This window comes from Ascaphus truei, chromosome 7 (assembly GCF_040206685.1).
Source record: "Ascaphus truei isolate aAscTru1 chromosome 7, aAscTru1.hap1, whole genome shotgun sequence".
NCBI lineage: Eukaryota > Metazoa > Chordata > Amphibia > Anura > Ascaphidae > Ascaphus > Ascaphus truei.
In genome coordinates, this window is record NC_134489.1 from 108,600,677 (window position 1) to 108,615,381 (window position 14,705).

The 14,705-nt window shown below is 49.9% G+C and overlaps 1 protein-coding gene across 1 annotated transcript in view; it reads left to right on the plus strand.

Annotated features, from left to right (window-relative positions):
- The first annotated feature begins 3,609 nt into the window (after positions 1–3,609).
- SLC49A4 (solute carrier family 49 member 4) overlaps positions 3,610–14,705 on the plus strand; it is a 36,521-nt gene continuing 25,425 nt past the window's right edge. Inside the window, 6 exon segments of the mRNA XM_075609880.1 lie at positions 3,610–3,750; positions 3,752–3,860; positions 3,863–3,982; positions 11,544–11,637; positions 12,800–13,065; positions 14,098–14,227. Coding sequence (XP_075465995.1) covers positions 3,703–3,750; positions 3,752–3,860; positions 3,863–3,982; positions 11,544–11,637; positions 12,800–13,065; positions 14,098–14,227 — 767 coding nt within the window. The 5' untranslated portion in view covers positions 3,610–3,702.

Genomic DNA, 14,705 nt, shown 5'->3' on the forward strand with positions numbered 1-14,705 from the left:
GGAAGGGAGAGGGAGATACAAGGGGGGAGGGAGAGGGAGATACAGGGGGGGAGGGAGAGGGAGATACAGGGGGGGAGGGAGAGGGAGATACAGGGGGGAGGGAGAGGGAGATACAGGGGGGGAGGAGAGGGAGATACAGGGAGGGAGAGGGAGATACAGGGGAGGGAGGGAGAGGGAGATACAGGGGGGGAGGGAGATACAGGGGGGGGAGGGGAGAGGGAGATACAGGGGGGGAGGGAGAGGGAGATACAGGGGGGGGGGGAGATACAGGGGGGAGAGGGAGATACAGGGGGGGAGGGAGAGGGAGATACAGGGGGGAAGGAGAGGGAGATACAAGGGGGGAGGGAGAGGGAGATACAGGGGGGGAGGGAGAGGGAGATACAGGGGGGAAGGAGAGGGAGATACGGGGGGAAGGAGAGGGAGATACAGGGGGGAAGGAGAGGGAGATACAGGGGGGGAGAGGGAGATACAGGGGGGGAGGGAGAGGGAGATACAGGGGGGGGAGGGAGAGGGAGATACAGGGGGGGGAGGGAGAGGGAGATACAGGGGGGGAGGGAGAGGGAGATACAGGGAGGGAGAGGGAGATACAGGGGGGGAGGGAGAGGGAGATACAGGGGGGGAGGGAGATACAGGGGGGGGAGGGAGAGGGAGATACAGGGGGGGAGGGAGAGAGAGATACAGGGGGGGAGGGAGATACAGGGGGGGAGGAGAGGGAGATACAGGGGGGAGGGAGAGGGAGATACAGGGGGGAAGGAGAGGGAGATACAAGGGGGGAGGGAGAGGGAGATACAGGGGGGGAGGGAGAGGGAGATACAGGGGGGAAGGAGAGGGAGATACAGGGGGGAAGGAGAGGGAGATACGGGGGGAAGGAGAGGGAGATACAGGGGGGGAGGGAGAGGGAGATACAGGGGGGGAGGGAGAGGGAGATACAGGGGGGGAGGGAGAGGGAGATACAGGGAGGGAGAGGGAGATACAGGGGGGGGAGGGAGAGGGAGATACAGGGGGGGAGGGAGATACAGGGGGGGGAGGGAGAGGGAGATACAGGGGGGGAGGGAGAGAGAGATACAGGGGGGGAGGGAGATACAGGGGGGGGAGAGGGAGATACAGGGGGGGAGGGAGAGGGAGATACAGGGGGGAAGGAGAGGGAGATACAAGGGGGGAGGGAGAGGGAGATACAGGGGGGGAGGGAGAGGGAGATACAGGGGGGAAGGAGAGGGAGATACAGGGGGGAAGGAGAGGGAGATACGGGGGAAGGAGAGGGAGATACAGGGGGGAGGGAGATACAGGGGGGGAGGGAGAGGGAGATACAGGGGGGGAGGGAGAGGGAGATACAGGGGGGGGAGGGAGAGGGAGATACAGGGGGGGGAGATACAGGGGGGAGAGATACAGGGGGAGGGGAGATACAGGGGGGGAGATACAGGGGGGGAGATACAGGGGGGGAGATACAGGGGGGGGAGATACAGGGGGGGGAGATACAGGGGGGGGAGATACAGGGGGGGGAGATACAAGGGGGGGGGAGATACAAGGGGGGGGGAGATACAGGGGCGGGAGATACAGGGGGGGGAGAGATACAGGGGGGGGGAGAGATACAGGGGGGGAGAGATACAGGGGGGGAGAGATACAGGGGGGAGAGATACAGGGGGGGAGAGATACAGAGGGGGGAGAGATGGGGAGGGGAGAGATACAGAGGGGAGGGGAGAGATACAGAGGGGAGAGATACAGAGGGGGGGGAGAGATACAGGAGGGGGGAGAGATACAGGAGGGGAGAGATACGGGGGGGGAGAGATACGGGGGGGGAGAGATACAGGGGGGGAGATACAGGGGGGGAGATACAGGGGGGGGGAGATACAGGGGGGGAGAGATACAGGGGGGGAGAGATACAGGGGGGGAGAGATACAGGGGGGGAGAGATACAGGGGGGGAGAGAGATACAGAGGGGAGGGGAGAGATACAGGAGGGGGGAGAGATACAGGAGGGAGGGGAGAGATACAGGAGGGGGGGAGAGATACAGGAGGGGGGGGGGAGAAACAGGAGGGGGGGAGATACAGGAGGGGGGGAGAGATACAGGAGGGGGGGAGAGATACAGGAGGGGGGGGGAGAGATACAGGAGGAGGGGGGAGAGATACAGGAGGGGGGGGAGAGATACAGGAGGGGGGGAGAGATACAGGAGAGGGGGAGAGATACAGGAGGGGGGGAGAGATACAGGAGGGGGGGGGGAGATACAGGAGGGGGGGAAAGATACAGGAGGGGGGAGAGATACAGGAGGGGGGAGAGATACAGGAGGGGGGGAGAGATACAGGAGGGGGGGGAGAGATACAGGAGGGGGGGGGGAGAGATACAGGAGGGGGGGGAGAGATACAGGAGGGGGGGAGAGATACAGGAGGGGGGGAGAGATACAGGAGGGGGGAGAGATACAGGAGGGGGAGAGATACAGGAGGGGGGGAGAGATACAGGAGGGGGGGAGATATACAGGAGGGGGGGGAGAGATACAGGAGGGGGGGAGAGATACAGGAGAGGGGGGGAGAGATACAGGAGAGGGGGGGAGAGATACAGGAGAGGGGGGGGAGAGATACAGGAGGGGGGGGAGAGATACAGGAGGGGGGGGAGAGATACGGGGGGGGAGAGATACGGGGGGGGGGAGAGATACAGGAGGGGGGGGGGAGAGATACAGGAGGAGGGGGGAGAGATACAGGAGGAGGGGGGAGAGATACAGGAGGAGGGGGGAGAGATACAGGAGGAGGGGGGAGAGATACAGGAGGAGGGGGGAGAGATACAGGAGGAGGGGGAGAGATACAGGAGGGGGGGGGGAGAGATACAGGAGGGGGGGAGAGATACAGGAGGGGGGGGGGGGAGATACAGGAGGGGGGGGAGAGATACAGGAGGGGGGGGAGAGATACAGGAGGGGGGGGGGGAGAGATACAGGAGGGGGGGGGGAGAGATACAGGAGGGGGGGGGAGATACAGGGCTGTACCTTGTGCCCCCTCCTGCCCGGGCTCCCTGCCCCGCACACACGTCTCTTCCATCCTATAACTTTGTGCATCACACAGTCCCGGTGGGGAGGCGGGAGTGACGTCACGCGTGGGTGGGCGGGGCCTCGGGACCGGATGTTTTGAGCGCGTGATCGGAGCTTCCGGGAGTTTCTCCTAAGGAGAAGCACCGGGGGAGAGAGGCACCGAGCACCGGGAAACCGAAACACCAAGCACCGGGGGAGAGAGACCGAGCACCGGGAGAGAGAAACACCGAGCACCGGGGGAGAGAAACACCGAGCACCGGGGGAGAGAGACCGAGCACCGGGAGAGAGAAACACCGAGCACCGGGGGAGAGAAACACCGAGCACCGGGGGAGAGAGACACCGAGCACCGGGGGAGAGAGAAACACCGAGCACCGGGGAGAGAGACACCGAGCACCGGGGGAGAGAGGAAACACCGAGCACCGGGGGAGAGAGACCGAGCACCGGGAGAGAGAAACACCGAGCACCGGGGGAGAGAAACACCGAGCACCGGGGGAGAGAAACACCGAGCACCGGGGGAGAGAGAAACACCGAGCACCGGGGGAGAGAAACACCGAGAAACCGAAACACCAAGCACCGGGAGAGAGAGACCGGGGGGAGTGAAGCACCGAGCACCGGGGAGACAGGTCCTGAGCTCAGGGTGGGGAGAGAGCCGGTGAAGGGGCCCGGTGCGGGTGCAGTCCCGGCGCGGGCATGGGCTTGGAATGGAGCCGGCCGGAGGAGCGGGAGGCGCTGCTTGCCCGGCGGGGTCTCGGGCCCCCGGAGCCGGGTGTTCGGGCGGCGCTGGCTGGTGCTGTTCATGTTCTCGGTGCTGGGCCTCATGCAGGGACTGGTGTGGAACAGCTGGGGCCCATCCAGAGCTCCGCCATGGCCGCGTACGGCTTCTCCAACCTGGACATCGCGCTGCTGGTGCTGTGGGGGCCCATCGGGTTCCTGCCCTGCTTCCCCTTCATGTGGCTCATGGATAAGAAGGGTAATTATCAGCTTGGTAACCCTGCTCCTGAGTGCCTTACTGCTCCACTTGTGGGGCTTCCTGCCCTGCATCCCCCTACATGTGGCTCGTGAATATGAAGGGTAAATATGAGCTGGGTAACCCTGCTCCTGAGTGCCTTACTGCTCCACTTGTGGGGCTTCCTGCCCTGCATCCCCCTACATGTGGCTCGTGAATATGAAGGGTAAATATGAGCTGGGTAACCCTGCTCCTGAGTGCCTTACTGCTCCACTTGTGGGGCTTCCTGCCCTGCATCCCCCTTCATGTGGCTCATGAATAAGAAGGGTAAATATGAGCTGGGTAACCCTGCTCCTGGTTGCCTTACTGCTCCACTTGTTGGGCTTCCTGTCCTGCATCCCCCTTCATGTGGCTCATGAATAAGAAGGGTAAATATGAGCTGGGTAACCCTGCTCCTGGGTGCCTTACTGCTCCACTTGTGGGGCTTCCTGTCCTGCATCCCCCTTCATGTGGCTCATGAATAAGAAGGGTAAATATGAGCTGGGTAACCCTGCTCCTGGGTGCCTTACTGCTCCACTTGTGGGGCTTCCTGTCCTGCATCCCCCTTCATGTGGCTCATGAATAAGACGGGTAAATATGATCTGGGTAACCCTGCTCCTGGGTGCCTTACTGCTCCACTTGTGGGGCTTCCTGCCCTGCATCCCCCTACATGTGGCTCATGAATATGAAGGGTAAATATGAGCTGGGTAACCCTGCTCCTGAGTGCCTTACTGCTCCACTTGTTGGGCTTCCTGTCCTGCATCCCCCTTCATGTGGCTCATGAATAAGAAGGGTAAATATGAGCTGGGTAACCCTGCTCCTGGGTGCCTTACTGCTCCACTTGTGGGGCTTCCTGTCCTGCATCCCCCTTCATGTGGCTCATGAATAAGAAGGGTAAATATGAGCTGGGTAACCCTGCTCCTGGGTGCCTTACTGCTCCACTTGTGGGGCTTCCTGTCCTGCATCCCCCTTCATGTGGCTCATGAATAAGACGGGTAAATATGATCTGGGTAACCCTGCTCCTGGGTGCCTTACTGCTCCACTTGTGGGGCTTCCTGCCCTGCATCCCCCTACATGTGGCTCATGAATATGAAGGGTAAATATGATCTGGGTAACCATGCTCCTGGGTGCCTTACTGCTCCACTTGTGGGGCTTCCTGTCCTGCTGCGGTTTAACTTGTTATCATAAACATCTTGGCTGCTAGAGCCTTCTGGGTGAGTTGGTCCTGATGGTAACCCAAATTCGGAGTGCCTTATTACCTTGTCTGACTTCCCCCTTCATGTCTGTGTATACGAGAAGGGGGACGTGAGAGAGATTGCCATCATGTCCTCTCGCGTGGAGGCCTGCAGAGCTTACACTCTAATAATGTGTACTGTACCTGGGATAAGGAGTTTCAGGGAGCTTTAAAGGGCCAATCCCTCCTACTAGTAAAGTGCACAACACCAGTGATGTGTTTAAGGGTCTCTAGGTAATAAACATTTGTTTATCCAAATCTGACCCCTATAAATATTTGTCATGTATTTATTAAAGTGAGGGAGATTAGGGAGTGGGCCTTTATCACCCCCCCCCCCCCTTTTTTTTTTTGGTATGATCAGCAAATGCTTGTGCAGCCAGAGACCCCCATCCCTTTATCTTTATTGGTTCTCTAAGGACAAAGGAAAACCTTGATTGACAAACACTCCCCCATTCAGAGGACCTTATGGCTGCGCTTATAGTGACAGCGACGCGACGGTGACGTCACGCTGCGGTTGCTGGAAAAATCAAATTGACTTGACTTCCAGCGACTGCACCGTCGCATCGCTTCTACTATAAGCGCACGCTATGGCGGCAATACTTTTGTTTTGCTGGGGGGGGGTGGTTCCTAAAACGTGTTGCAATACGAGTGGGAAGAAGTGTTTTTGTTCTATCAAATTACGCATTCAAGCCAGAGCTTTCCCATAGGGAATAAATGTTTGTTGGTTTATACAAATTTATTTATTTATTTATTTATTTATAAAATATTTTACCAGGAAGTAATACATTGAGAGTTACCTCTCGTTTTCAAGTATGTCCTGGGCACAGAGTAAAACAAATAATACATGGTTACAAATACAGTTACATAAATGAACAAGGTATACATTTATATACAAGACATTGCATGCACAGTTAAAGAAAATATATATTATGAGCGTATGAAACAGTTACAGACCAGATTAAAGTGTGAGACAGCCTTAGATTTGAAAGAACTTAAGGTGGTGGTGGATATGAGAGTCTCTGGTAGGTTGTTCCAGTTTTGGGGTGCACGGAAGGAGAAGGAGGAACGTCCGGATACTTTGTTGAGTCTTGGGACCATGAATAGTCTTTTGGAGTCTGATCTCAGGTGATAGGTACTGCATGTGGTAGGGGTGAGGAGCTTGTTCAGGTAGCTGGGTAGCTTGCCCAGAAAGTATTTGAGGGTGAGACAGGAAAGGTGAACTTTGCGCCTAGACTCTAGTGATGACCAATCTAGTTCTTTGAGCATTTCGCAGTGATGTGTGTTGTAGTTGCATTGGAGAACAAAACGACAAATTGAATTGTAGAGGGTGTCAAGTTTGCTAAGGTGGGTTTGAGGAGCCGAGCCATATACTATGTCTCCATAGTCAATAATTGGCATTAGCATCTGCTGTGCAATACGCTTTCTGACCAGGAGACTTAGGGAGGATTTGTTCCTGTAAAGTACCCCTAGTTTGGCATAGGTCTTGGTTGTCAGGGTATCAATGTGCATCCCGAATGTTAAGTGGGAGTCAAACCATAAGCCCAGGTATTTAAAACTAGTGACAGGTGTTAGGGTGGTGTTAGCGTTGGTTCTAATCAGGAGCTCAGTCACTGGAAGCTTTACAAATTTAGTCTTGGTCCCAAATACCATTGTTACAGTCTTGTCAGTGTTTAAAAACAGTTTGTTTTGGGAAATCCAGTTTTCGAGTCTCAAAAAGTCAGACTGAAGTATGTGTTGAAGGTCAGAGAGGCTATGGCTGTGTGCATACAGGATTGTGTCATCTGCATACATGTGTATTGAGGCTTCCTTACAAGCTGTGGGAAGATCATTAATGAACACTGAGAAGAGTAGGGGCCCCAGAACAGAGCCTTGCGGGACACCACAAGTGATATCCAGGGGGTTGGAGTTAGAGCCTGAGATGGACACATGTTGGGATCTTCCTGATAGGTAGGACTGAAACCAGTTTAAAGCATGTTTCCCTATTCCAGAGCTCTGGAGTTTGTTAAGCAGGATAGCATGATCAACTGTGTCAAAAGCCTTTGCAAAATCTAGGAATACTGCACCAGTGAGTTGTCCCCGTTCCATTCCACACTGGATTTCATTGCAAACTTTTAGCAGGGTAGTTACGGTGGAGTGTTTGGGACGAAACCCAGACTGGAATTGGCTAGGGAAATTTGTCTTGGTGTAGAAATCGCTTAATTGGGAGTGGACACATTTTTCCATAACTTTGGATAGAATTGGGAGAAGTGAGATTGGCCTGTAGTTTGAGACAGTGTTTTTGTCCCCACTTTTGAAGATTGGGACAACTCTGGCAGTTTTCCAGGTCTTAGGGATATGGCCTGCAGACAGGATAGAGTTGACTATAGACGCAATTGGTTTGGCAATGGCTGGGGCACCAAGTCGTAGGAACCTAGATTGTAGTAAGTCGGGTCCACATTGGCTGCTTACTTTTAGTTTGAGGAGCGCTTGTGTAATCTCCTCTTCAGATACTGGGCTAAATTGAAAATTGTGGGCAGTGTTGGGAGGGGGTGGGACTATAGGGGTACTCCCAGGATGAGATTCAGGTTTGGGGTTTGTGCTGCGTTTCGCTAATAAGTTAGTGGCACACCCCACAAAGTAATCATTGAATGCATTTGCAATGTCAGTGGGGTTTGTCAGAGTAATATCCCCCTTAGTGATATTACTTGGTTGTTGATGGTTAGGAGGCTGGAATATATTGTTGATAACCTTCCAGAAATTAGCTGGGTTTGATGTATTCTGGAGGAGATTGTCAGAGTAATATTGTGCTTTTGCATGCCTTGTTTGCCTTGTGCACACGTTCCGCAGGCATCTGTAGTGATTGAGATCCTTGGTAGTGCCAGTTACTTTGTAGCTTTTCCACAAGGCATCCCTGAACTGGTAGAGTGCTATAAGGTCAGGTGTAACCCATGGAAGGTGGGCCCCCCGTACCCTTATTTTGCGTAGTGGAGCATGGGTATCGCAGAGTTTTAAGAACTCGGATTGGAAATAGTCGAGCGCAGAGTCAGGGTCGGGGATTAAATCGATTCTGTGCCATGGGCAGTTGGTAAGGTCATCCAGAAACTGTTGTGGGTTAAAGTTTTTAAATGTTCTAGTGAGGAGAACTTTGGGGCTTGATTGGGGCGGTTTAATTTTCCTTACACAGTACACTATTGCATGGTCACTGAAAATGTCAGGAAGGATGCCAGAGGATTGGATTCTGCTGGGGTTTGAGGAGAGAATCCAGTCTAGCAAGGAATGGTTAGGAAGGTAGGAAATGCATATATTCTGATGTACTAGCCCATCTAATTACTCCATCGGGGGCATGTAACTAAAGTTTATTCACTTCCTTTCATACTCTGTGTTTTTGTATTCTGCTGACTGTAACCGGAGGTGGTCTGTCCTCATTATCCAGCCCCACGTGCTTGTATACTTTTAACACAACCTGTTGCTACTGAGAATGACGTCTTGGAACGTGGTGGTTGTGAAACAGCTTGGCTGCTTGTGTGGCCAGTCATGCGGAGGAAGAACCTGCTGATGGTGCGAGACTGGAACATCACGGACAACAAAATCACCAGTTCAATGTCTCGTTTATGTCTAACTAGAATAAATTTACTTTTTTTTAAATAAAGTTTAAATCCAATAGTGACATACACGTGAGAATAGCAAGCTGAGGGGAAAGGAAGTTTCCCCGAGAGCTTCATCTTTTCCTGTTTTTGGCTTTAATGAAGCAGTTTGTGTTCAAGGATAACTTTCCATCATAGTTACTTAATGTGCTGCAGTATATAGTTCTACTGTGCATCTGTGCACACATCCTTCCCTTAGATCCTTTTTTTTGTGTGTCGCTCCTTCACCTTTCTAACCCATGATAGTGACAGTGTACTGACCGCAATTTAAAGCTGAGCTGACATTGACGTTTGGCATAGGGGTGAAAAAAAAGAACCATTTTGCGTACAGTGGCATCTACCGGCAGTTGCTTTTTGGTGACCTCTTGTTTTGATATTGTGTTTTTGTTTAATCTACTTAATATTTCAATGAATTACAAGTACAGTAGATGCAATGAAGCACTCCACCAAGGAAGTAAAGCATTTTAAATCTGTGCCTTACTACTAATTCCCCAAGCGGTATAAATCCAAAATAAGAAAGAAAATAGCTTTTCTCGTATGTGTAACTTCCTGGTACAGGATTGTATAAATAAATACTCTGCATATTTACTCTCAAACTTCTGTGAATAGCTTGGCAGGGAAGGAGAGTAGCTGCATTTTTCCTTCTCTGTGGTACAAGACAATTGAGAACCTGCAGGTTTAGATAGTGACACATGAAACTGGTATTTTTCAATCACCTGAGTGCTCTAGCAAATTACTGGCATATATACTGTAGTTGGTGTAATGCGTCACCATATCCTGAAAACTGAACCCTGTGGGTGTGACTGAACCACCTTTTACTATTAGTCAGTGACTCGAATAATCCTCATCCAATCTTTAAGTGTCTGAGTGAAAGCCTTATTCCTCTCGGGGACATTATAGCAATCCATTCTTGAAAACAATGAAGTCTGGGGGTCTTGAGGATTGGAGTTGAGAACCCCTAACAGGTCAGATTTTAATATCCCTGCTTCAGCACATGGCGCTGTGTCTTCGACTGAGCCACCTGTGCTGAAGCGGGGATATCCTTAACCTGAGCTGTTGGGGGGAGGGGGAACTTGAGGACTGGAGTTGAGCACCCCTGATTTTAAGTAGATCTAAGGCTCCAACCAATTCGAACTTCTATATAAAGTTCTATAGCCGTATTATTAGGCTGCGCTTATAGTGCCGGTGACAGTGATGTCACGCTGCGGACGCTGGAAAAATCAAATTGACTTGGCTTCCAGCGATCGCGACCAAGCAGTCGCGCTGCTGCTACTACAAGCGCTCGCAATGGCGGCAATACATTTGTTTTGCTGTGACATCGTCGTCGCCGGCACTATAAGCGCGGCCTTAGTGATAGAGTAGCTGATACATAGTGTGTGTGTGTGTGTGTATATCTTTATATAGCGCCATCCATGTACATAGCGCTTCACAGCAGGGACATAATAATATAACACATAATGGGAATAACCACTTCAGACATAAAAGTAACATTAGGAAAAGGAGTCCCTGCCCGAGAAGCTTCATGGATATTTTCTGCATGGAAATGTTCTGCAGAGATTAATATTTCCATTTCATGTAATTTTTGGCTGGTACCGTTTACACACTTTTTCAAACTGTTGCTTCAATATCATAACATGCTTGGCCATCCGTTTGCTCACTGCGAAATGCTCAAAGAACTAGATTGGTCATCACTTGAGTCTAGGTGCAAAGTTCACCATTCCTGTCTTGCCTTCAAATACTTCCTGGGCAAGCTACCCAGCTACCTGAACAAGCTCCTCACCCCTACCACATGCAGCACTTATCATCTGAGATCTGATTCCAGAAAACTGTTCATGGTCCCAAGGCTCAACAAAGTATCTGGCCGCTCCTCTTACCGTGCACCCCAAAACAGGAACAACCTACCGGAGACTCTCACATCCACCACCAGTTTAAGTTCTTTCAAAACTAAAGCGGTCTCATATTTTAATCTGGTCTGTAACTGTTACATAAGCCTATAATATATATTTTCTTTAACTGTGCACGCAGTGTCTTGTATATAATGTATACCCTGTTAATTTATGTAACTGTATTTGCAACCACGTATTATTTGTCTTAACTCAATGACCAGGACATACTTTAAAACGAGAGGTAACTCTCAATGTATTACTTCCTGGTAGAACATTTGATAAATAAAAATAAATAACATTGACACACATGCATTAGTCTCACTTAAGTATTCTCCTATTTATAGAATAATTAAACGCCTCTGAAATATGAGGATTACTCTGTTTTTAATGACGTCCTTTTCCCTGACATGCAAAGTCTCTTTCCTACCTGAGGTAAATCGCATTATCAAGTGTAATTACAATGTACGGTATTGTGTGTAAAATTATTGGCGTCGGCTCATTTCAATTATTGAATTATATCTGGTATAGATAGTGTGGTATATGGACGTGTCTGAGTTGGTTAGCATGGATTCTATTCATATTTTGATACTGGAGTGAGGACATTATGGTCAGTTACAAATGTTGATAAAAGGGCAGGATTATGTCCATTGTGGAGCCTCCAACTTTCCTGGTCCCTTCTTCTTTAACTGACTGAACAGTAATTCAGAATCATGTGAATCAAATGTAAACTCGTGCCATTACAGAACTGTAAAACCTATGCAGTTTCATGATTTGTAAATAGAATTGTATTCGTATCTCCCCAGGTCTGCGAATAACTGTGCTGCTCACCTCCTTTCTGATGCTGATTGGAGCTGGTGTGAAATGTGTACCCGTGCCTGACCTAGTGACTAAAAGATGGTAAGTAAGCTAGTGGTAAATGCAGAGCAATGTTTTTTCCTAATTGTAACTAAACGATGCATTGTGAGGCCGCGTGTATAGTGCCCGCGACGCGTGACGTCACCTCTCGCTGCTAGCAAAAGTTATATTTCACTTTGCGGCGGCGTCACTGGCTTCTGGGCATTTGATTGGTTCAGGGGCTGTCACATGAGGCAACAGACCTTGAAAAATCAAATATTCCCGGCTTCCAAAGTCCGCGACGTCGTTCTGTCGCATTGCCGCCGTCGCGCTTACTATAAGCTCACGCGGCGGTAATGTATTTGTTTCTGGGTGGCGACCCGTCACTCGTCTCGGGCACTATACACACGGCCTTATGAGTAGAGTAGCCTCATTACAAGCTGTGAATGTTGACTTAATATAAAACCTTGAATGGTCTTAATTTAGGATGCTACGTTACAGAAACGCTGCAAGGTAATGACTGGTGGTTTGAGGTATCCTTTTTGGCAAGTTGCTTTATTTTGAAACCACACTTTGATTGCATATACTGTATAACAAGTGCGCAAATAATACTGACAGTCTGTCCATGCAGTCGCCACAGCCCCAATACAGGCACCGTTCACTGGATCCTTCAAAATCTCCACAGAGTATTTTTGGAGACACTTTAAGATTTAATGGTTTCCATTTATTTGTTATCCATGGGTCACTAAACTCAATATACACCGAATTTAAACCTGGTTCTGCAGGGAATTGGGTGGGAATATTAATCAATGCTTCAATGGTCACGTCCCTTGGTGGTGCTAAAAAAAACGTGTTAATCATTCCGTTTGCTAAAGTGACTTCAAATGAAACCATTCAATATTTGGTTGCATCTGTAATTCTGGAAACACCGTTTTTCTAGCCTCTAGTTGTACTGTACTTCTTGCTGATACTGTATATTTTCTACTTTTTGCTTCATAACATTTATTTGCACTTGGCGATTCCCACCCCCCTGTCATTCTCCCGATATTTAGGCTTACGTGGCAAAAAGGGCAACAGAGCACAAACACCTGGAATTAACCCAGGCACGTGTTATACGGAAAATGATCTTTGGCCATGTAAAGAAAAATGTCCTTTTTCTTGTTGCCAGAACTGGACCCAGTACCGCAGGATACGAAGTGATTAACATTGATATGTTCTGTTTTAGGCTGATTCATGGAGGGCAGCTGTTCAATGGCCTGGCCGGCCCCACCGTAATGAATGCTGCTCCGTTTCTTTCTACAACGTGGTTTTCACCAGATGAACGTGCCACTGCCACTGCCATTGCATCACTGCTCAATTCCCTGGGGGGAGCATGCGCATTTTTGATTGGACCACTGGTTGTTCCAGCCCCTAACGATACCTCATCCCTTCTTATTGGGCATACTCACACTGGTCATATAAGGGACCGCATTGAGGCAGTGATGTATGCAGGTACTGCAGAATTTTTCTCCGTGTAGTTTTATTTTGCATATTTACAAAACATATTTGTATTACTTATGTACATTTGGAAACACAAATATATTGTTATACTACATTGTTAGATTGTAACCCTTTTTTATTTTCTCCAAAAGTGCCTCCCCCCCCACCCCCCAGGTGGGAAGCAGGGGGTCCCCGGAACTGAACTGCAGTGATTTCAGCTCCGGGGATCCCCTGCTCCTCGCGCCTCCGTTGGGGGTGCCGGTAGCAGCACCATAGGTTTAGGCTCCCGGTTACACGGGCCAATAGGAAAGCACAGGGAATGATGTCACAGCTTCCTATTGGCCCTTGTGAAACAGGAGCTTTAATTCCGCCCATCTGTTGCTGCTACTGGTGCCCCCTACGGAGTGAAGTATCTCGGAAAGCAGGGGTCCCCGGAGCTGATATGGATGGAGTTCAGCGCCTGAGACCCCCTGCTTCAATCCTGGAACTCTGAATACATTTTTAATGTAAGGAAAGCAGGATTGCTGCTTTGAATGTCACCCGCAAAGGGTGTGGCAAAATTACTATCATGGACAGCTCCAGGCTCTCATTTAATGTCTCCCAAGTTCCTCATTGTAAATTCCTGTAGGCAAATGTCTTTAGTCCTGGGAAAATCAATGTTGTAAAAGTCAGGGTGATACAACACAGGCATCAGAGCACTGCACAGTAAAGTAAACTTGATGTGAGTTACAGCTCTGAAATGTCGTTGAAAAAGCAGAATGATCTATAAGGCGGCGTTATAAAATTTAGTGGAAGTGGAATGGATATTTTATGCGTTTGAGTTCCTCAGAACATTTTGGAGAAATAAAATCTATGTAGCTGTATTGTAAATGTAATGTTTAGAGCCGCAACCCTGCTATCCAGCATAAAAAGGACTGGCGACTATGAGCACATCGTTGTAGATGAACTCTAGCAAAAAGCGTTTCATTACCTGCAGCTTTGTGTGATCCCGCTCTCTCTCTCTCTCTCTCTCTCTCTCTCTCTCTCTCCTCTCTCTTTGCTTAGAGTTCGGGGTCATGTCGGTGCTATTTGCCGCTGTTTTGGCTTATTTTCCTGCTCGCCCTCCTGTTCCCCCGAGTGTCGCTGCTGCCAGTCGCAGGCTGAGCTATAGGAGTAGTATCTGCAAACTGCTCAGGTAAGGAACGGAAGGGACCTGTTCCTCAGTTTTTGGTGCTTAGTAGCCTTCATCAAACACACAACCTGATTGCTGTTATTGTTCATGGGACTGGTTGGTAAAATTGAGGGCACCTTGCAATATTTGGGAATTTTGTGACTTGATAAAGTGCAGTGTAGCTGGACTCGTCTCCCGTAACGGAGAAGTTGTCGGTCTCTTTTAAAGTAGCGGTCGCTCCTCGTTTCCCTTTTTATTGTATATATGTTAACGCATTTACTGGCGCGGTAATGCCGCAGTACCCGCCGGAAGACCTGCACCCCCCTCTTTTTTTCCTCCATGCTTTTTTTTTTTTTTTTTTGTATGTTGTGGAGGCAATATCCCCGAACTGAGGCAGTTCTGCTCCCTTTTTAATCATGTAAAAGAATAATAACTAAAAAAATAAAGCCGCCCGTGTTGGTACATTACCAGCACGCACTTCCATCTTGTGTTAGAATTGTAT